Consider the following 24,500-nt stretch of genomic DNA (forward strand, 5'->3'; position numbering starts at 1 on the left):
ACCCATGATGCTGTACAGAAAATTCCACCAATCATTCACAGTGATCAAATTGCACCAAAGGAGTGTCCAACATTCCACACTTTTGTTGTTGTTGTTGTTTCAGCTCTTAAGTGCATCATGTAGGTATTTGAAGTGCACTTTTTCTTTTTGGAATTTTCAGTGTGAACACAATATTTATACTACAAAACAGCATAGAATAGTGCTTAAGTGTGTGAACTGAGTGCTGCAGGGATGATGTATTTTTGTAGGCCAAAGCCTGGAAACGGGTTGCATTTTAGCACTTCCAGTTCCATCATCCTGAAGTCAAAATGGAATTTTTGAATGGGTTTTTAGTCAATGCTTTAAATAAGGTCTGTGGTGAACACAAGCTCAAGATATTTTAACGTTTTATTCTATGACATAATCATGGTCTGTTGTAGTAATTTGTTAATGCTTTAAGGTTCCTTTTAATGTTGGATGGTTGAAGGGTGAGCGGAATAATGCCATCTCATTGTGCCCAGTTTTTGAAAATGTTTATTAATGCGTTCATAGAGTGAACCTTTACAGTTGAGCAGAAGTTAGTCCCATAATTTGCGCAAAGCATCATTGGGCGTAGGAAAAAGGTTGATAGGTTAAAAGCTAGGTTTAGCTTTTGACTTCTGCCAATTATATTTAGGCTTAAATTCATAAAAGTTGAATTAATTTGTGAAGATTATCAGGATAATCAAAACGTGGAAGAATTATAAACTTTTGCTATTCACCAGCCTTATTTTCTGCATTAAAGAAAAAGCCAATAGAAAAATCCTTTTGGGTTTTTGTTGAGGGAACCAGGGTTATGCAAACTTCCGGCTTGGCCTACAAAAATACCCGTGTCCCAAATAGTATGTAGGATTAAAATAAGTGTGTCCCAAAGCATAGGATGTTGAAAAGAGTATGTAAAAAGTCCCCAGATGGTGTACTATTTTTGGTAGATTTTCAAAGTGTGGATTTGTGCACACTATAATGGCTAATATTACCCATAATCCATTGCTCTTTGGAGGAGGATTTGGTTTAGAATTACAAACACAAATAAAAATGTTAAAAAAAACTACAAAACGTGGCGGATTTGCCCGACCAGCAGTTAAGTAGAGAGGTATAGATAAAAGGTTTCGAGTGACTAATAATCAACATTTAACATGAGAAAAATATTTATGTAATGTTATCCATGTTACATTTCATCTGCAACAACAATGTGATTTTTATAAAGATCCGTTTAGCAATTAACTTAATGCCTAATTATTGGAACACATCTTTTAAAAAATATTGGAACACACTCATTATTGGAACGCATATATAATTTGAGCATGTTCTCTATTGGAGCACACCCTGTGTTGGAACACTCTTAAATATCACTGGAACATATTGTCATTGGTGCATATTCATTTTTGTACCACGCCTGGAGATTATTGGAACATATCAGTTATTCGAACACACCTATTAATGGAACACATCCTCTATTGGAACACTCCTGAAGACTTTTTTAAAATCCCTATGGGAAAAATGAATGCGACTAATAATTCCGGAACAAGGCCGCTGAAAAAGTGGGTGGGCACTAATGCACTCTATTTGCCATTGGCAAGACTAGAATGATCAACTTTCTGGTTATCCATAATTTTAATGGTTTTCTCAGCATTGTCCACATTCCTGATGAGGGTCTCGAGGCGCCTCTTGATTTTCTTCTGGTCCTCCAGGGCGCAGCTGATCACAATGCTCTGAAACTTCTGATCAACAGGCACCGGTGGCGCGTCGGTTACACACGCGGCATGAAGAGCCTGCAGCCTCTTTCTAGCCGCCTCCATGTCTTCCAGCATTTTAGTGGCAATCTCATCAATAATGGCTATGGCTTTCTTCACGGCCTCTTCCTGCTGGCTGTTTCGGATCGTATCCACAGAGACGTGCACTGTTAACGCCCTGCCCATTAGTCTCGTGGCGGTCAGGGAGAGCTCTTCCCTTTCCCCTGAAATACAAGTTCAAATGATGTTTTACATGTGATCCATTAGAAGCCGCAAATGCTCTTCACACAGCATAGAAGGCATACCGTCACAAATGCTCCTCATTTCCTGGCTGTTTTGTATCGACTGGATAATCTCAATCAAGCTCTCTCTCTCCTGCTCCATAGCAGTGGCTTCCTCGCGCAGAGCCTCCACCCTGAGACAGACGTCACATTTATACAATTCACAACTCTGTAAAACTTGCCTACATAGTCAATTATGAAACACAAAGCAAAAGCAAAAATGAAAATCTGTACCATGCAAATATAAACATATTTTGCTATAATTGACAGTCAACAGTCCTGAAAACAGGTCAGTTCAAATCCACCTTCACTATATAGTCTTGCTAGTGTGGTTTTATTGTGTATTCTTACCCAACAATTCTGGAATTTTGGATTGGAGGACAGAATTCATGAACATTCTGAATGTAAGTTTTTTTTTTTTTTTTTTAACTCAACAAAATATCACTGCTATTTGTGTGTTTTGAATTTTCACTCCAAACCTTAAAGGTAGGGTAAGCTATTTGTTTTATAAACACTTTTTGTTATACTGGTTGAAATTCTTCACATCCTGATAGCAATTAATATTAGAAGTGCATCTAAATATTAAAACTTACATACACCGATCAGGCATAATAACATTATGACCACCTTCCTAATATTGTGTTTGTCCCCATTTTGCTGCCAAAACAGCGTTGACCCGTCGAGGCATGGGCTCCACTAGACCCCTGAAGGTGTGCTGTGGTATCTGACACCAAAATGTTGGCAGCAGATCCTTTTTGTCCTCCATGGAACCTCAATTGGATTGAGATCTGGGGAATTTGGAGGCCAAGTCAACACCTCAAACTCGTTGTTGTGCTCATCAAACCATTCTTGGACAATTTTTGCTTTGTGGCAGGAGCATTATCCTGCTGAAAGAGGCCACAGCCACCAGGGAATACCGTTTCTTTGAAAGGGTGTACATAGTCTGCAACAATGCTTAGGTAGGTGGTACGTGTCAAAGTAACATCCACATGGATGGCAGGACCCAAGGTTTCCCAGCAGAACATTGCCCGAAGCATCACACTGCCTCCGCCGGCTTGCCTTCTTCCCATAGTGCATCCTGGTGCCATGTGTTCCCCAGGTAAGACACGCACATGTACCCGGCCATCCACGTGATGTTAAAGAAAACGTGATTCATCAGACCAGGCCACCTTCTTCCATTGCTCCGTGGTCCAGTTCTGATGGTCACGTGTCCACTGTTGGCTCTTTCAGCGGTGGACAGGGGTCAGCATGGGCACCCTGACTGGTCTGCAGCTATGCAGCTCCATACGCAACAAACTGTGATGCTCTGTGTATTCTGACACCTTTCTATCAGAACCAGCATTAACTTCTTGAGCAATCTGAGCCACAGTAGCTCGTCTGTTGGATCGGACCACACGGTCCAGCCTTCGCTCCCCACGTGCATCAATGAGTCTCGGCCGCCCATGACACTGTCTCCGGTTCACCACTGTTCCTTCCTTGGACACTTTTGATAGATACTGACCACTGCAGACCGGGAACACCCCACAAGAGCTGCAGTTTTGGAGATGCTCTGACCCAGTCGTCTAGCCATCACAATCTGGTCCTTGTCAAACTCACTCAAATCCTTACGCTTGCCCATTTTTCCTGCTTCTAACACATCAACTTGTTCAACGGACAAAATGTTCACTTGCTGCCTAATATATCCACTCACTAACAGATGCCGTGACGAAGAGATAATCAGTGTTATTCACTTCAGCTGTCATTAGTCATAATGTTATGCCTGATCAGTGTATATCTTCTGTGGAAGTCTCAAAACCAAAAAATGTTCGTCCAATCATTGCATCCAGTCTTGTTACGCTTTGCAGACTTTGCTCTGGCTGTGCGCGTTCAGGTGTTTTGGAGGGGGCGTGCCTTTGGAGACACTCTGAAGGGAGGGTGGGATCTCATGCTTTCAAAGCTAGCTTGGCCCTGTCCAAAATGGCACCCTAAACACTTGCAATCTTCCTCCAAGTCCACACTTTTGTGACGCAATGACGCTTTGAGTGTCAGGAAGAAGTATGCTGTGGAGGTCACATCATTGCAGGCTTGGCAAAAGTGCGCATCAAGGGCACAAATCAACCACGAAGGGGGCGCTCGCAAGCTACCTTCTGAAACCTAAAATGACAAATGGGACACTCTACAGTCTCATGGACTTAACAGACAAGCGCACACAGCGGCCATTGTAAGTCCACAAGACCGAAAGTGCATGTGAAGTGTGCCATTTGGGACAGGGTATTGCTATTGCTTGCCTCTCCGAAAATATCCTACGCTACCTTTAAATGTGCAATGTGTAAATTGTAGCAGCATCCAGCAGTGAGGTTGCAAATTGCAATATAGAGAAGCTACAGTGGCCAACACAGGACAAAGATGTCATCGTCTGAGACAGCAGAGAGTAGCCAGTCAACCAATGCACTCTGTAGAGCAGTTTGTCCGTTTAGGGCTGCTGTAGAGACATGTCGGCGCAAAATTGTGGCAACATGTAAGGGGACCCGCGGTGTATGAGATAGAAATGGCTCATTCTAAGGTAATAAAAAATAACATTTCATTATGTAACGTCTTTATACACCACTGAAAACATAGTTATGTATATTATATTGCATTTCTGTCAATAGATCCTCCTAAAATTTACACATTGCACCTTTAAAGTCCTATTACCTTTTAATGTGCACAGCCAGAGCAGAGTCTGCAAAGCATCATGAGAGATGACGTTAAATTACCTCATGTCTCAAAGCACATAACATCACAATAATAATGAATATAAACAACCTACTGAGCTCTAGTTGTACCACCTGACTGCTGCAGATTTATTTAGGCATTGATAGTGTTGACATAGAAAAGCATAAATTCGTGTCGGAGAGCATTAACAGCTCCCGGCAGAACTTCACAGGTTGTCATCTCATAATTACGGTTACTACATGGCGTGAACGCAGCATAAACTTGTTGTTTTGGTTCAGGAGGAACTGTAAAAGGTGGTTGTGGCCCGGTGACTGTCAGTCTTCCAGTCTGCATACTGTGCATAGCCTCATGATCGAACGCGCTGATGGCGTGTGAGTAATGACTGTGCGAGCAGGTGTGTGAGGTATGGAAATACATATGTTGACAGGCAGAGAGGACATATTCAGACTGAATGCAATGATTGGACGAACATTTTTTTTTTTTTTGGTCCTGAGACTTCCATAGAAGATATATATATACACGTTTTAATATTTAGAACACTTCTATTATTGATTGCTATCAGGATGTGAAGAGAGTTCCAAACAGAACAACAAAAAGTGTTTATAAAAGAATTGCCTACCCTACCTTTCTTATAGATCTACAGCCTTCATGACATCAGTCCTCATTGAAAATGTCATATTGGTCACACTTTAGGTGTCAAATAATCATAATAATTGTATGTACAATGTACTTATTGTGTTGACATTGTATTGGAAAACACTTGTGCTGCTATCGAGCTAGATACAGGTAATGTTATGACAGGTTTGGTGGTATGGTTAAGTTTAAGGGAAGTCAAGTCAAGTCACCTTTATTTCTATAGCGCTTTATACAATACAGATTGATTCAAAGCAACTTTACAGTGATAACAGGAACATAATTCAATGATGCAAACAGTTCATTTTCAAAAGAAAAGTGTCATTGTTCAGCTGAAGTCAGTTCAGTGTTGATTCAGTTCCACTGTAAAGATCATCAATTATTAAATAAGTTCATTTCATCTATAAAGCATCTTCAGAAAACAGTGATGTCATCGTCCAGCTCATTTCAGTTCTCATCCAATAGTGTCAGTGCAGTCAGAGCAATAATATTGCAGAATATTAAATGGAAAGAAGCAACAGTCAACAGTTTAATTATAAATTTGATTATAGAAATTAATTCCAGCTGTAATTACATGCAGTTTTTCTTTAAATATAAGTAGCCTACAACTTAAAAGCGTGCATTGCATTGTGTCAAAAGATTTATTTACATTTTAGTACATATTAAAGACATTTAATATTTAAGTGGATTTCTTCATAGTTTACAGACGGAATAGTATAATCTTATGTTTTGCATTTTCCTAAAATTCATTACAAGATTAACGGTGCAATAGTCACAAAACCTACATTTTTCGACAAATCCACAGACAGTGATACTCACGTAGCCTACGTGTAACAAACAGAAATGTTTGTACGATAAAAAAAAAGTTGCATTTACAATGTTCTAGAAACTTTTACTGTTCAGTTGCGGCGATAACCAAATGTAGTTATTTTACCAAAGTCAAGTACCTATTGATCTTTTCAGATCTGGTCTGTAAAGACGGTCAATATCCATTGATCTCACCTCATTTCAATTTGATCCAGACTTTCCAGTAAGCGTCCGGACCGGTCCGCCATTGACATGGTTCGGGTGAATTTGCCTTTAGATGCATCGTTCATTTTGGCATTAATTTTAGCTTGTGCCATATCTGCTAGTGGCGTTACTGAATGATTTCACGGGTGCAGTGACCTATAGGATATACCAGAGTGGCACACCCGAGCAATATAGCGATGTCCGGTCCGCGAGGGAATCGTTCACACTTACAATGAATCAGTCGAATCGATTCGCACAGCGCACCGAACTGTAAAGTGGGTGGCATGCAACATTCAAGTCTTTTCTGGAGCAAGACAGACTTTATCTGCAACAAAACATGCAAGTTTGAGAGTAACAGCGCCAAAATAGAACAAAGTTGCAGATGACACCGTGGTAGCCTACTATTGTTTTTTTCTAAATTAAAATGTAAGATATTTTTAAAAACCGATAAACAGTAGTGTATTACAAAATCAACAAAGTATTAATAAATAAACTCAAAAGAACACATGAAATGACCCACATGGAAAACTTTGTGTGATGACTCAAAAGAATCAGTGAATTAAATCTGAACCGGTTCGTTGGTTTGATTTGTCCAAAAGAACCGACTCGCTGAAATGAATCGGACTTCTCAGAGTTATCGACCACGTTCTAGCGGTTTCCAGCGCTCTAGAGTAACATATCCAAACATGGGCTGGAACTTCCCTTGGTAATTCACTCCTTCAGACAGTGGAGGAGTTCACCTCTGGGATTTTAAAGGAGGGTGGGATTCATTTTTAGGGTCAAGGGCCAAGATTACATCAGAGAGAAGACAATAACCAGAACACAATGAGATACTGCTCGGATAGGAACAGGCAAAAGCCATTTTAATTACTTTCCTTTATTTAAACTTAAAAGAAAAACACAGAAAGAAAAGAAATAAGTTTAATGAATACAGTGCATGGACGACATGGGAAAACAGAGCCGTGTCTCTTCCCTTATCAAAACTCCTGTAAGCTTCTTTTCAAGGCTTCTTCCATTTCTGCAAAATGAGAAAATGAAAAAAAAAAAATCAATATGTTATATTGTTTTAAAAACAAACCTTATGTAAAGATCAAATTTAAGGAATGGTTGTATGCAGATTTGTAATTCTTCCAGCCCGTGATTACTCATATTACCATGAACATTGTGTCACTGCAGCGTCATCAACTTGACAAATTCAACATCTGTGCGGTTACACCCAACCCCAGCACCATATATGTGCTCCCGAGACCCTCCTAAAACCCCATCTATTACAATAAATATCACACTGACACAGAGTTCCATAAAAATGAAACATACCCACAATGATAACTCTTCATGCATGCAAAGCTGGCAAAATAAACATGTGATTAATGAATGAACAGTGAGCTCTGACTGCAGAAATACAGTACCGCCTCCACGGTTCAGAAATAACATCTTCAGTACCAGGGTTAAATGTGTCAAGATTATGAAATCATCACGATGACCCACCAATATCCAACTCTTTTGATTTCATGGCCTCCTCTGCACTCAAGGCTAAAGCCAGTTTCATGTCATGATCAAATGTATCTAAGGAGAAATAAAAATTCATGTAAAATAATATCTATTTAGATTATAACAGTACTAAGATAAAAAAAATAATAAATGAAATATTATGGAAGTACCGAAATAAATAAATAAAATCCAGAGAAGAGAAAGGTGACAACCTACCTTCATCTTCAATATCTTGCGAAACGCACACCTCTTTTTTAACACCAAGAGCACTTGAGGTAATGGCATTCTTTACATCTTGAAATTCCTCTACTGATAAAAACAACAACAGGAAGCATTATTTTTAAAATCATGAAAAATAAATTTAGTCAAATTTGTCCAGACTGGTAGTGGAATTTGAAGGGATAACTGATTTACGGTAACACTTTATTTTAGGGTCCAATTCTCACAATTAACTAGTTGTCATTAGCATGGATATACTAAGACATATTTATTGGTTCTTATAAAGCACATATTAATGCCTTATTCTGCATGATCATATTCTATATAATGCTACCCAATACCTAAACTTAACAACTACCTTACTAACTATTAATAAGCAGTAATTAGGAGTTTATTGAGGCAAAAGTCATAGTTAATTGTTAGTTACTAGTGAGAATTGGACTCTAAACTAAAGTGTGACCTGATCTATAATTCAATACTGTGCTGCAGGGATGATGTATTTTTTGTAGGCCAAAACCCAGAAATGGATGCGCATTTTAAAACTTCCAGTTCCATCATCCTGAAGTCAATGGATTTTTCTGGGGGGGTTTGCCAGAAATAAGGTCTGTGGTGAACACAAGCTCTGTTTTTATTCTACAACATAAAATACATTAGTAAAACACTCTTGTGATTTTTAAAAGCTTTTACTTGTCTTGAAAGTGGCTCAATGAGACATTAAACATCAGGTAAAAACAGGTGCAGATGCAAACTTATGGGTTGGCCTAAAAAAAAAAAAAAAAACGCCATCACGGCAGTGCTTTATTGGCGTCATCATTAAGGGGGAAAAAACAAGCCAGTAAAGGCCCGTTCACACCAAGAACGATAACAATAAAGATAATGATAAAGATTTAGTTCTAAAAATCATTCTAAATATAAAAGAATAGAAGAGTCCACAACACAGCTATAACGATAACAATATATAGAAACAATATCCTTGGGACCACTTTCAGAACAATTTTTTTCCAGCTGTTGAATGATAAAACACTCACAGCCAATCAAAATTCCTTCAAATTTAAGGGCTCGCTTATTTAAAATGGCAGGTGACATTGCGGAGAATTTAATCGCCGAGGTCCAGAAAAATCCACTAACGTCTAATGTCTTTTCAAGGATACTTTAAAGGAAATGGGTATATGGAAAAAATCAGTCATACCCTCAAGGCCTGTTCACACCGGGACGAATATCGCGCGCGATTTTCGCCGACGTTTAACACCTCGTGACTAAACAACGGGCGCCAATGTGAGTGTGCACACCGGCGCGAAAAACGAGAGGCGTAAAAGCGTCATTTTTTAAAAAACGCCTCGGGTTCGTTTTTTTGGTTTGACGAACCGCGTTAAAAACTGGCCGACCAATGAGATTGGCGCTTTTGTCATGTGCCTGGAGCTGCTGAAGTTACAGTAAAACACGACTTGGTGGCGCTCAAGCACAAAACGGTCTTGCCGAGCACACAAGACGACGAAGAGAAAGTAAGTAGACGAGGAAGACCCCTACAAACTATCCCTGCGTCTCAAACAGCTCCCTAGCTTCCTAGGTCGTGTATCAGTATACCATGTAAATGAATGTGGCCGAATCCCTGATCAGTGCTCTGACTAGTGAAGTAGAGAGCTGACTGAGACGCACACTATGGGTGCTCTGCCACAGATGTGTATTATTTCTGTATTTTTCCTTTTTTTTCCTTTTACATTCAAGAAATATAGTTGAGAATGTCTGTTTCATAAATATGTTTATTTACACTACCGTTCACTTGCACTATATATATATATATATATATATATGTGTGTATGTATGTATGCCATTTTATATATGCATTTTTTTTTTATCTTCTTTAACTTTATTAATATCATATGTTTATTTGCACTACTGTTAAGCACAAGCGCCACATACTGTCAGAGAGTGAATTTGCAATCGCTTGGGATTGCAATTGTGAATCGCTTGGGAGTGAACACAAAAAATGTCTAGAAAAACGCTAACGATAAACGCGTGCGATATTCGTCCCGGTGTGTACGGGCCTTCAGAATTAATGGCGAGAAGTATTAACGCTGAGATCATTACGCCAGGCTAGCAAACAGCATATCATAAAATGACCTCAGGTATCCAGCGCAAGTTTCGACAACATTGTCTTGCTTCCTTTGAAGTTGCAGTGAAAAAGACTAGGCGTTGTTTTTATTCCACTATACTGACTTTGTCAGCTAAATTCACTGTTAGATTAGATCATTACAGCTATTCACTCGAAACATAGCATGCTGAGGACATCTGCTGGTTAAAGTCATGTAAATGCAACAAGAACAGCAAAAACATGTTGTATGCACTTTGAAACTGCAGCGAGGGAGCTAAACAGACCTTTATCGTTCGTTGGTGTGGACTCAAATCTAGTTATCATTATCGTTCTTGGTGTGAACGCGCATTAACTTGATACTCCATAAACCTCACCATTGCTCTGAGGGAAGATCTCCTCAGCATTTATGATGTTGCCGGTGGGGTCTTGTTTCTCGTCTGTGCCGTCGGGTCGGGAACAAGCACAAGGCTCTGCCGGGCAGTGATGCTTATGGTAGTGTGAATGGAAACTAGGTACATCTTTGTGGCTCTGTGAGCAAATGGTGCACAGAACATCAAAACTTTTCTCACTGCCCTCGGTCTTGTGTTGAAGAAGGATGTGCGTCTTCATCTCAGCATAGGCGGGCGTGTTCTTGTCGCACTGGCGGCAGCAGTAGCTGCATTTGTTTTCAGCAGCCAACTGTTTCATGCACTTTGTGAAAATGGGTTTCCTTTCCTCTTTGGATTTCTCAGAGCCCATGCAAGGACAAGGTTGGGAATGGCTTGTACTCGCTATGGGACTCTCAACAGCGTTTTCCGTGGCTGCTTGGGAAGTATTCTGAGCATTTTCCAAGCAGTAGTAATCTTGGCTATGCAGACTGTTGTAGTGCTCCTGAAACTCGTTCTCAGTGTCGTACAGCATGCTTTCGCAGAGTCCACAGAAGTAGCGGAGGACGATGTCGCCACCGTGCTCATTGGCGCAATGGCGCCGCAGGGTGGACTCTTTGAAAAACTTCTGCGGACAGTGACCACAGGCAAACCTCTGGAAACTGTGGCTGCTCCAATCGCTGCAGTGCGTCCGCACTGCTGCCTCAGAGTCGAAGAGGTCTTCACACATCCGACAGAGCCAAGACTCGGCTTTCGGAGGCGAGACGCAAGAGGAACTGGCTGGTCTGAGTATTTTGGCTTCCGCACTGGTTGACGGTTTGGGGGACACACTAGAGGAGACACGGTCGTCTACAGTGTCTTCTCTTTCTTGGTAGTAGTTGTGCCCTCTGTGGCTCACACCAATATGGGCCATGATGTCTTCCATCCTTGGCATTTCCACCTTGCACAGCCTGCAGTGGAAAAGGAAGTTGGACAAATGTGCGCCACCGTGGAACCGGCTCATATGCAAGCGCGTTATGGACGATTCTCCCATTAACTTGCCACAGACCGCACATTTGTGAAAGATCTGATTTGCCGCTAGGAGGTGTTTTCTTGCACCATCCTCCTCTGTGAAGCGTAGACCGCATTCACAGAACCAGGCGAGCTGGAACTGTTTTCCTGACGTGACTTGGGAATCTAAGCTAGCCAGTCTTTTCCGCTTGGCTAAAGGCCCATGCGAATCATTCGGATTCTCTTTGGCCCCACGTGCCGTGCCCTTCTGAGCGTTTCGGATTTCACAGTAGTTGCTGTAGTAAAGAAGGGCCCAGGCCATGCTGCTGACCCTCTCCACCTCATGTTTCATCTGCTCTTTGTGCTCCTCCATCTGACCCACGCTAAGAAAAGGTTTGAGGCATGAGGAGCACTGACCCACGACTGCCATCTTCCTCATGATGTCAGCCACGCTTTGGTCGGCAGTGGCAATAGCGCAGCCGTGTCTGCAGTGCACACTGGGAAACCAAACAAGTAGCATGGAGTTGTTAGTGCACAAAAACTGGATCTCAATGTTGCAAATGTGCACTTTATCACTATCTGGATGGAAATGAAATGGGATTTACAGTATTCTTCACAGTCTGCTCTGGTATATACTGTTTATTTCGTAATGGAATAGGTCATCTTGAAAATATACATAGTGTGCACAGTATGCATACTACAGAAACAGTAAGAGTGATCTCTTTTTCACTTGAATGTGTTTATCATCACTTTTTTGACATTGACGTTGATATTTCCCCTAAAATTCTGAAATGAAATTCACTGCAAGTAAGTGATTGTGACTGTACAAAATGTATGAATATTAATGAGGAAAGCACTTATCTGTTTATGAATGGTTGTTTGTTCCTAAACTACTAATTGTTTCGTTTTAACACTGTTTAGTTGCACACTGATTGACTTTGGCACTAATTTTGAATGCTTTCAAACATTGCTTTACCCAGGGTTAAAAGCAAGGTTTAAAAAGATGGTAAACTGGGGTTTATAAGCAGAGCGTATCAGCCCATATCATTTGCAGAATAATTAATCAGGCGACAAATGTGCATGCAAATTGTGTACTTATACAACAATACTATCTGTAAATGTCAAATCCACAGCTAAAGATTAAGACCAAGACATTTGTGGTACTGGATAGGGGGACCTTTAACATGCATACACATCCATCTCCAAATAAAACTTAAAATGCCCCATTATGCTTTTTCAGACATTACCTTTCATGCAGTGTGTAATATAGCTGTAAATGTTTCAAAGATCAAAGTGCAGATAAATGGAGTTATTGTCTCCAAAAAGAAAGAAGCAATTCTGAACTGCCTGAAACAAGTCATCAGTAATTACAGTTTTACTTCCTGTTGAACCTACATAGGTTTGTAACTAAGTTGCATAATTCCAGCCTATGGTCTTCATTGGCTACCTAAGAACAACATCTACTTTGACCCGCCCTCAAATACTGTAGTTGTAGCTGAGACTGGAAGAGTTTGGTATGTGTTTTCGACATGTCAGGAAGATGCTGTTTTCTGCTGTGAAAGCAAATCCACTTTGCATGAACTTCCAAAGAATGAGGAATTGATATGGTAAAACCGACGCCATCATCTGTTCATATCACTGTGTATCAAATGCTGAGGAAGAGCTGAAATTCAGATATGCTAATGGGTGTTTGGTTTCTGACATGCGCTGTAAGAAGTCAACCAATCACAACAGACTGGGTCATCTGACCAATCAGAGCAGAGAAGGCTCTCAGAAAGGAGGGGTTTAGAGAGACTGAATTCTTTATCAAACCGTTTCAGACACTGCGAGAAAAGAGCTGTAATGTATATGATGAGAAAATAAAGTGCTTTTTGACCTGGGATACAAGTAAACCTATTGTAGGAGACTGCAAAAACAAAATTAGCAGCCTTTAAAATAGCATAATAGGGGCACTTTAAATCCAAGAAAACACCAATATAAACTTACTTGAAGTGTGCTCTGGCCTCCATATGCGAGGCAAGCACCTTAGAGCAGACTGTGCACTTGACATTGAAGCTGATATCCTTACAGAGAGCGATCAAGCGGTTCTTCGCGTACCGAGGAACTGGCACAGGCGCAGCTGATTGTTTTGCTTCTGGAAATGTTCAAAATAAATAAATTAATGGTAAAGCTTGATCAGAAAGCTGAATGATGATATTTCTGAACAAGCTGAAATTGATACAGGACAAAAATGGCAAGATATTTTTTAGCTGTGTCATCCAGTGATGATGCATGTGCAGTTTTGATTTGATTGTTGATGACCACACACCACTGAGAGAGATGGACTGAGTGAAGTGGTTTTTTGCAGACATGTGCTGTAGGCATTCGTCCTTGATGTTGAAGAGGAGGTAACAGGCAGGACATGCAAAGCATACAATCAGCTGATAGGTCTGGGAACGACTGTGACCGTTAGCGTCAGAGGAGGACACCTGCAGATGACATCAAGCACAAGAGACAGAGCATGCTTTAAGACACTGCCTTTTCATTTAATTTCCATTATAAGACAATTAAGTAAGATCATTAAAGGGGTAATACTGCACAACATATTTGTCCTAGATCTTTTGAGATAATCTCTGATCATTTCTGGTCTTAATTTGTGTGGCAATGCATTCAGACTTTGATTTTCTCAAGCATGGCAACAACAACCGGCCCATTTAATTGTAAAGGTCAAAGAGGGTGGAAAATGTGATGCTCATCTCACTTGCACAAAAAACAGCTCTATACTCCTCAAACTGCATCAGAACATGTGTAAACCAATGCACATTAGTTCTCAACATTCACTGTTTCACTCATGGGTGGTATTTAACTTGTAGAGATTTAATGATAAAAACAAAAGTCACCATGAAATCAAAATGTACATATTGAATATTGCAGTGTTATGAACGAATTATCTGTGTGCATCATTATTGTTTTAAAGGTGCCGTAGAACGTTTTTTCAAAAGATGTAATATAAATCTAAGGTGTCCCCTGAATGTGTCTGTGAAGTTTCAGCTCAAAATACCCCATAGATTTTTTTTAATTAATTTTTGTAACTGCCTATTTTGGGGCATCATTAACTATGCACTGATTCAGGCTGCGGCCCCTTTAAATCCTTGCACTCCCCGCCCCCCGAGCTCGCGACTCTATAAACATTGCATAAACAAAGTTCACCCAGCTAATATAACCCTCAAAATGGATCTTTACAAAGTGTTCGTCATGCATGCGTCGGATCATGTGAGTATAGTATTTATTTGGATGTCTACATTTGATTCTGAATGAGTTTGGTAGTGCTCCGTGGCTAAAGCTAACATTACACACTGTTGGAGAGATTTATAAAGAATGAAGTTGTGTTTATGAATTATACAGACTGCAAGTGTTTAAAAATGAAAATAGCAACGGCTCTTGTCTCTGTGAATACAGTAATAAACGATGGAAACTTTAACCACATTTAACAGTACATTAACAACATGCTAATGAAACATTTAGAAAGACAATTTACAAATATCACTAAAAATATCATGATATCATGGATCATGTCAATTATTATCGCTCCATCTGCTTCGCTATTGTTCTTGCTTGCTTACCTAGTCTGATGATTCAGCTGTGCACATCCAGACGTTAATACTGCCTTGTGTAAAGCCTTGAACATGAGCTGGCATATGCAAATATTGGGGTCATACATATTAATGATCCCGACTGTTACGTAACAGTCGGTGTTATGTTGAGATTCGCCTGTTCTTCGGAGGTCTTTCAAACAAATGATATTTACATAAGAAGGAGGAAACAATGGAGTTTGAGACTCACTGTATGTCATTTCCATGTTCTGAACTCTTGTTATTCAACTATGCCAAGATATTTTCAATTTTCAATTCTATGGCACCTTTAAATTCATGTTTCTATAATCTTGAATCAGAATAACTTCCCCTCTCTCTTGCAGAGACATCTCTTCTCTTCTCTGATGATGAGGGCGGGGCAACCTGTCACTCACATGAGATCCACCAATAGCAAACCACAACCATCCAAGCAATTCCCCATGGAAAAGCTGAAAATATTAATAAAACTGAAAACCTTAGACTCCAGGTGTTCCTTCCACGACTCTTTAGAGCTAAAGTGGCGTCCACAGGCCACACAGGCATAGATGGAAGAGGGGTTGCCTTTCAGGGTGATAGCGGGGTCACACGGTGAATGATCAAAGCTGTCAATGAAAGTTAAAAAACCATTTAAAAAAAAAAAAATTGTAAATGTGCAATTATTTAAATTCAACTGTAACCAAAGCAATTTTGCAGCTTTTGCTAAGTACCGTTTGAGATGCCCCTCAAGTAAAGGCACATTGTCGTAGATTCTGCCGCAGTTGATGACCGGGCAGGTCTGCGGAGAGAAGCGTGCCGCAGCAGGAGCCGATCTGCGTCTCCACAGTGAGCAGGAGTTGATGGAGCCTGGCTGTAATCCTGAGCAGTCCAGATAATGTGAGCACAAGAACCCCTCTTACATACACACACACTCATGTTAGTTGAAGTTAGGAGAACATTACAGACCTGGCATTTTTAGCCAAATGTCCACACAACGCTTGGCATCATCTCTGTCATTATTACTCCGGCTGACCGACAGCTCGTGTCGCCCATGTGCTTGCTGCGAAATAATCTTCTCCTACATTACAAATGACAAAATATAGAGCTCAACAGTGATGTCACACATTTCCCAGCAGCCTTGGTTTCAGGGGTATTTTTATGGCGTTTTATAGTTATAAGCCATAAACCAAATTGATTAATCATTTTAATTTATATTACAAACTTCAATTTGATGCAAAGAAGTATTTGAAAATTATACAAATTATGCAATTTGGTTTTGTTAAATATATCATTCATAACAAAAGTCACTTTTTAGAAATCACACAGAACAGAATTCAAAGGTTTTAATGGCATCACTGAAGAAATGCATTAAAACGATAAAAAAGAAGGAACACCATTAAATATATTTAATCACATATGGCTACACGTTAACTTCGAACGTTAAATATTCAAGGGAAAAAAAATAAAAATCTTATTAAATGAAATATTTTTCACAATTCATTGTCTCCACAGGCATTCAAAATAATTATTCAAAGGATGAGTTCTAAGTAACAAACCAAACCCACCTGCTCTGAGAAGAATCACAACATTATAAAATGATTTGAAGCAAAAAATACAAAAATGTTTAAAAGTGAAAAAGGTGCTACTCCTCAAGGAAGCATTGCAAGTTAAATAATCAAGTAAAAAATGATGGTAAAACAAAACAAATCACTTAGGGATGTAAATTAATTACATGATTAATCATGGCATGATTAAATGTTTTAATTTCACTGCATACTTTTCGATAGAACTAAGTGTGTTATAATTTAACACACTAAATGTGTTAAATTGAAATTTCTACTTATAGTTCTTGATAAAAAAATATATGCGTACAAGTACTTTTAGAAAGTAGAAAGTTGTGACTGCTACCATAAGGATTGAGAAGAGGCAAACCTTGAAAGCTTTGCACTTTTCAGCCCTTTCCTGTTTCTCCACAGCAACCTGACGGGCCAGTCTGTCCAGCGTGGACACAGCATGAGCCCGCTGCCGGTCAACCTGATCCTCGATCTGAGCACAACACGGACAAAAATTACTTTTTAAAAAAAATGTATTCAACGAGGATGCATTACACAGTAAAGATGTTATTTTAAAAAATTCTATTTCAAATAAATTCTGTTCTTTGGACCTTCATATTCATCAAAGCAGCAAATCAGCATATCAGAATGATTTCTGAAGGATCATGCGACACTGAAGACGGGAGTAATATATATTTTCTAGGGCTGGTACAATAAATCTATGCATCACGAATCGAGAAATGATTCTGGATCGATTCAGAGATTTACTGAATCCATCGTGATTCTCTTTCAAATCGATTCTGAGCTTAGTTTTAACAGCAGATGGCACTGCGTGCTTTAGAAACAGCTGTACTCTGCTTGCTTCCAATTCCTTACACACACCACTTCAACCTTCAATAAAATAATCATTCATAAAGGTCAAAAAGGTTGAAGCGAATCACAGGGGTGTTTGCGGTGGGCTGTTTACATTCATCTCACATCATTCTGAGGTGCAAGTACATTCTCAGACTCAGCTGAACGCACGAGTGCTCGTCTTCATGAGCATTTGAGAGTGTGGTTAAAAACTAGCCTAGAGCGCCATCTGCTGTTAAAAACCAAGCTCAGAATTGATTCAAGAGAGAATCACGATGCATTCAGAAAATCTCCTAATCGATCCACGAATCAAGATGAATCAATTTTTTCTCCCTTATATTTTCCTAGCTTTAGTTTACATTTGCAGCTAATTTGCAGGGTCTGCTTCATCGGAATTATCCGCACACACACATTGGATTTGGCACAGGTTTTACGCCGGATGCCCTCCCTGACGCATTCAGACACACTCCTAATCCTAAGGCCAATTTGGCATGTCCAATCCACCTAACCTGCATGTCTTTGGTGTCTTTAGTGTGGAGCACCCGGAGGAAACCCACGCTGACACAGGGAGAACATGCAAACTCAGCCAGGGCTCGAACCGCGGACCTTCTTGTCGCGAGGCGACAGTGCTACCCACTGAGCCACTGTGACGCCCCTGAAGACCGCTGATGCTGAAAATTCAGCTTTGATCAAAGGAATAAATTACAGTTTAAAATATAAAAAAACAGCCATTTAAACAGTCATTTATTACAGTCTTTGGAAGGCTTTTGGTCTTTCAAACACATCACATCATTTCATTTTACATGCAATGCAGGGATTCCCCAACTTTTTTCTTTGACCTTATATATTTAGCCCTGAAATTTTAAGTCAATAAGTTAGGCCAATAATAAAATGAAATCCATAATAAATAATAATAAAATTAAGTTCACTGTTCTCTGATGTCAGTTAATGGTCACATGACATGCAGATTAAAAAAAAAGTTTTTAAATATTTTTTTATTTTTATTTATTTTATTTTTATTTAAGTTATTTTTTTTATTATTTTATTTTTTTCATGATTTCATTACTTAATAGCTTTTCAATAAACTCACGGTCTGGGAAACCGTAATGTAATATTCAATGCACTTCATTTATTAATAAAAAAGAATGGAATATATTTTCTTTCTCTTTGTATTTTTATATCAATATGGTACAAGATTATCATTTTTAAATCAATGTGATAAACGAGTTAGGTCAAAAGTAATGGAGATGGAATGGGGTGCTAATACAATGACATGTACAATAACGATTGCAGAAAAAAAATGTCTAGAAATCAATTTCAGTAGTACACAGTTTAATGTTTTTGATCGTGTTTTTTCAGAAATAGTGTTTAACATCATCCTTACATCTACTATAATTTATATATATATTATATAAAAAATACAATATTGTTAGACCCGAGATTCTTCACATCAGTAAATAAATACATAGATTGTGTGCCTTAATGGTCTGGTGGTAGAACTTTTGTTAAGCGTGTCAGAGAGTTTCTGGGTTCTAATCCATCTATTTAACAATTTGAACCATTGTCACACGCAGTTGATGCGGTGAATACAGTACAGGCTTCAATGTTTACGTCCGAACGCTGGCTCAGTATTACCCGACGCTGTACGTGTGATGCTGATGCAGGAACCGGCCAATAATGAGTCGGCGTTCAGACATAAACACGGAGACCTGTACTGCATTCACCGTGTCAACTGTGTATGACAACAGTAAATAAAGTTATTTTTGTTTTGTTTTAGTGCACAAAAAGTATTTCCAGACAATGTGAGCACAAGAACTCCTCTTACATACACACACACTCATGTTATATATATATATATATATATAATGAATTTCTTTTCTTCTGTGGAAGGCAAAACAACATATTTACGTGTTTCGAGGGCGGGGCAACCTGTCACTCACATGAGATCCACCAACAGCATACTACAACCATTCAATCATCCAATAAATTCCCCACAGACAAAATCAAGCCCCGCCCTACATTTGCTCTAGTTCCAGAAGCCGTTTCACTTAAATATATGCCACAATAGGGGAAAAAAAACTTCTGTTTCATGCTGACTTTAAGTTAAACAACACAAATCAGAAAATAATGACTTAAATCTCAGCCTGTTCCTTACACAAAGCTATCAAATGGCATCAGAAGACTTGGCTGTATGATTCATGATGGAAAAGAGCAGCCTGGATATTCTGCCAAACTTCTTCTTTTGTGTGTTTTTGTGTTGTGGAACAACATGACAGTGCGTAAACGATGAGCACATTTTCTACACTTTTAACATGTATATTCCAGACAGTGTGTGAAGAAACTCACGGTGTCTGCAGCGTTCAAGCCTCCTTCATCCTCTCCGTCACTCAGCAGGTCTATGCATTCCAGCACTGGTCTGAGAGGGCCCTCCTGAAACAACATGAATCAGTGCTTTAATATACAGACTTAATCCAGTTCTCAAGTGAGAAGACCCAGATCCACACAACTGCCCTCATAACTCAAATTAGAAATCAAGGCAGTGACATTTTAAGCACACTTACAGACACAAACTCCACATCATCCTCCACCTCCTCAATGACTGTAGAGGCAGACATCACATCTGTGCTCTGTTGAGCATTACATCAACCACTGCGAATTAAAAGACAGCAATATGAAGTGCATTTTCAGTGCTGCATGCATAAATATTCATATTTTAACTAGCGTTTAATTATTATTTTAAGTCAATAAAAGTGGAGAGTGATTTCCTTCTAGAAGGAAAACGGGTAATCAATCCTGCAAACAGCTTTCATGAATCTCAACTACTCGTCGACAAGAAAATGGGATAAAGTCTCACCAAACAAGAAGTTCTGCAACGATGATACTTACAAACAATTCACTGTCAAGACAAAATTACAGTTTCTAATGCTGGTTCGCCTCAAAGTTAGCAAAACATTACCAAAACTGAGCGTATAGGAAGCCAGCGACAAGACTGACATCACAGGAAGAAACATCGTCAAAATAAAAGTCGTCCAACGTCCATGTGAACCTGATATGAACACGTGTTTTTTGTTTGTTTTTATTTTTAAAAAAATAATAATAATATTGAAACTATTGTGCAAATTTTTTAATAACATTTTTTAATTAACTTAATTTAAAAAAAAAAAACAATAAATGGAAAACTCTATTTCTGATACATAGGCCTACTGTGTGTAGCCTAATGTAATGTTATAAAATTGTTAGCTATTTTAATGTAAAAAGCATATAGCTGACAAACATATAGCTTATTATATTTGGACATGATTTTTTTAACAAGCATACTCATGAATCCATTTATAATTCATGTAGAAAGGAGCAACGTTTGAACTCAGTTTTTGTATCTGCTTGGTTCTGTTCTGGTGTCAATCCTCTGCCGTTCACTATGTCATATCCATTCAGTTTTCATACATAAAAATTAATTGTGTCTCCAGTGAAGGGTCATGTTTTGGCTTTTAAGCTCATTCTCAGTGGAAGAGCAAGGCAAGACAACAGAGCCTTCATTAACAGCTTCAATAATGAGCTTGAGAGAGATGCTGAAAACAAGAGAGAACTTAAAAACTGAGAAATATTTACTGTACATGAATTTAACTTTGACATTTAGCTATGTGAGGCTCACCTAAAGTTTATCATCAGCAGGAAAACACAGATGAAGCAGCAACTGTAAAAACAAACAAGTATAAATATATTTATTATGAAAAAATTATTTCAGTAAGGCAGACATTGTTCACTTAATGAATGTTTGACACATATAAGTGCAATTTTTAAAAAAAAATAATGTAAAAGTTAATTTAAAATAAAGTAATTTAAATCAATATGTTTTAATCTTTTGCAGTGCTTTAAAGAAATACACTCATTTTGAAGTGTTGACAACATATATTAATATATTTTAAATGTACTAACAAATACGTATTTGAAAATACATGACATACAAAAAAATTCTATAAAAAGTATATTTTAGTTTACCATAAATGTCTATGCAAGCTACAAACACAAATAACCTTCCACAAAAAGTACACAAAATATTTTTTTTTACATTTCTTTGCATTATATATCTGTCACAGGCTGATTGCAGCAGAAATGAAACTCTATTCAAGTGCAGCAGTCTTTACTGCAAAAAAAAAAAAAGAGAGAGAAATTAAAGGTGCTAAAGAGGTTCTTTTTGTCGACTGAGTTTTTGAAATGAGCGCATGGGTAAGAACAACCCCCCTCCTTCACAGCTCATTTAGAGGGAACGCCTCCCAAAACTTGTGCACGAGTATCTGAACGTGAGTGTTTACCACCGGCATTCGCTGTGTTATTAAGCCGGGCACACATTTAACGACTAGCTAAAACATTCTGACTATGCTCAACATACAGCGATTGTTTCCTGCTCCTGAAGCAGATTTATATACTTTCACATGGAATTTGAACGTCAACTGTAATCGCAGACTGAAAGCAACTGGCTCTGACTGGACGCGTTTGAACGCGATCAGTCATAAGTATCAATTTACATTCATAATCGGCCTTATAATCGTTAAGTGTGTGTGCGGCCTAAAGCCGTGGATTCATTATGTCGGACTCACCGCAGGTAACTCATAATCTGCAGTTGTTACTCCTGTCTCCTGACAAAAACATTGCATGCAGCGCCTGTGGAGTGTGGAAAGTTACTGGAGCGCGCAGCCGCACGTCTCTCACATGGATCGTCATGGCAGTGATTGACAAGCCAGAGGGCCAATCGTTTAGGCGATGATCGCGTAAATGATTGGCTGATGTTTTTAAGGCCCTACCTCGTGCACAGATGATGTATATTAATATTATTACTTTCAGTGCACCTAATAAATAGTCTTTTATCAGTTAGTAAAGACAGTTTCAAGTAATATTGCAAAAATGTATAAAACAAAACATCCTCTTTAGCACCTTTAACAGAATTAATCAGGTTTTTCAGGAAGACAAAAACAAGAACAGAACAACCAGTCCAAAGAAACACGTACACAGTAACAGGTATACATAGATGACAGACACCAAACAGGAGTAAACACAGAGCTTAAATACACAGCAAACGAGAGATGGTAAATGAACTAGACACACCTGAACCAAACTAACTCAATCAGTAACCAAGGATACAAACAGGCAGGGGACGGAGGAAGACTGAACTAATTAACACACAGACAGCAAAACACTAGAACAGAACTACACACATCAATCAAAACACATGAACACGTGACAGTACCCTCACCCTCCCTGAAGGTATGTCTTAACCCCATAATGCATCCAAGGGGTGGGGCTTCCTTGGGGCTTCCTTGGCTGGGAGAGTGGGCAGCTCAGGGATGGCCTCCATGCACAGAGAGCATTTTGGGTGTGTGTGCCAACCACACGCACAAGATGGCCATGGCCATCATGGTCAGCGTAGCACTCTCTGGGCTAGGCTCTGGAGCTGGAGCAGAATCTGAAGCAGACTCAGGGGCTTGAGCTGAGCTGTAAGGTTGAAAATATGCAAAGATATTTTAAAATGAACAAAGACATTTGCTTTAATGTTTCAACCCCCTCTCTCTTGCTACAAGGGCCATTTGGAAGGCACAAAGGTGCTGATAGTGATTAAGCCCTATAGGCCAAGATGTGTGTACATTGGGGGGTCTACAAATGGTCACACCTTTAGTACAGTGGGGGACGTTTTAATCTTCTCATTGGTCAGTTTAAATGTCTCACATTTGGGTTTCAATCACATGGTCAAGGAAGGGATGAAAGAAGATTGTAACTGTTGCTCCGCCTCTTCTTTTTCTTGGGCTGCCTTCTCCTTGCTCTGCTTCTTTTCTTGGGCGCTGTCTGGCCCTCTCTCTCTCTCTGTCTTTCTCTTTCAATCTCTCTCATAACTATCTCTCAGGTAACTTTTTAAATACATGCTAGGTACGATTAATGGTATTTGATTTTATCATCTCATACATCTATTTTGTATCTATTTTAAGTGTAACCATAATCAGATATTGTCATTAAACTCTTTCATTACAAATGATGTGTGAACTATAGTTCTGATTTGGAATTAACTTTGAAGTGATACCTATTACAATACAATATCGTCACACTATAGCTCTCCCACATATTTTGCTATTGTAACTTCACTTATTTCCGTTGTTGGTATAAGTTGCAGTGGGTGGTAATAGACAAAAAATGCACAGTTTTCTGCCATCTTGCTAATAACATTTCTTTAGTCATTCGGTGACCCTACAGCCTGAACCACTGTAGGCAGACAGAGCAGACTCAGGGGCTGGAGAGGAGTCTTGGGCAGACTCAGGGGCTGGAGCGGAGTCTTGAGTGGGCTCAGGGGCTGGAGTGGAGTCTGGAGCGAACTCAAGGGCTGGAGTGGAGTCTTGAGTGGGCTCAGGGGATGGAGCGGAGTCTTGAGTGGGCTCAGGGGCTGGAGTGGAGTCTGAAGCGAACTCAAGGGCTGGAGCGGAGTCTTGAGTGGGCTCAGGGGATGGAGCGGAGTCCTGAGCAGACTCGGGCTGGAGCGGAGTCTTGAGCGAACTCAAGGGCTGGAGCGGAGTCTTGAGTGGGCTCAGGGGCTAGAGCAGAGTCTTGAGCGGACTCAGGGACTGGAGCGGAGTCTGCAGCATAAGCAGGGGCAGGAGCCGGGGCTGGAGCGGAGTCTGGAGTCTGGAGCGGAGTCAGGGGCTCGAGCGGAGTCTGGAGTGGACTCAGAGGCTAGAGCCACCACTGAACTCTGGTTAAGGGCTGGAGCCATCACTGGACTCTGGTCGGGTTTCGAGCCTTCACTTGAATCTGGTCAGGGACTAAGGCCTTCACTGGACTCTGGTCAGGGGTTGGAGCATTACTGGTCTCTGGTCAGGGTTCGAGCCCTCACTGGACTCTGGTCAGGGGCTGGAACCTTCACTGGACTCTGGCCCAGGACTTTACCTCTGTCAGAGATCTTCTTGAGTTCCTCTTTGCAGAAATTCTCCATTTTGTCTT

The 24,500-nt window shown here is 39.7% G+C and overlaps 1 protein-coding gene across 1 annotated transcript; it reads right to left on the bottom strand.

Annotated features, from left to right (window-relative positions):
• Window positions 1–500: 500 nt before the first annotated feature.
• Window positions 501–20,568, bottom strand: znf451 (zinc finger protein 451). Its single transcript, XM_048203811.1, has 15 exons — window positions 20,406–20,568; window positions 20,081–20,168; window positions 19,866–19,949; window positions 17,047–17,160; window positions 16,081–16,192; window positions 15,846–15,993; window positions 15,614–15,740; window positions 13,836–13,995; window positions 13,514–13,661; window positions 10,547–12,024; window positions 8,078–8,170; window positions 7,859–7,936; window positions 6,362–6,509; window positions 2,057–2,166; window positions 501–1,975 (listed from the first exon to the last, which is right to left on the bottom strand). Exons 2-15 carry the CDS (start codon window positions 20,132–20,134, stop codon window positions 1,581–1,583), a joined length of 3,249 nt encoding a protein of 1,082 aa, XP_048059768.1. The 5' UTR covers window positions 20,135–20,168; window positions 20,406–20,568; the 3' UTR covers window positions 501–1,580.
• Between the last annotated feature and the right edge of the window lie 3,932 nt (window positions 20,569–24,500).

This window comes from Megalobrama amblycephala, linkage group LG10 (genome assembly GCF_018812025.1).
Source record: "Megalobrama amblycephala isolate DHTTF-2021 linkage group LG10, ASM1881202v1, whole genome shotgun sequence".
NCBI lineage: Eukaryota > Metazoa > Chordata > Actinopteri > Cypriniformes > Xenocyprididae > Megalobrama > Megalobrama amblycephala.

Coding starts and splice junctions, on each gene's coding strand:
- znf451 (XM_048203811.1), bottom strand. CDS start 20,134: ATGTCTGCCTCTACAGTCATTGAGGAGGTGGAGGATGATGTGGAGTTT. Junction 17,161..19,865: donor GCTTGAACGCTGCAGACACC/GTGAGTTTCTTC, acceptor TGTTGTGCTCAG/ATCGAGGATCAGGTTGACCG. Junction 6,510..7,858: donor ATCAAAAGAGTTGGATATTG/GTGGGTCATCGT, acceptor TGCACCCGTGAA/ATCATTCAGTAACGCCACTA.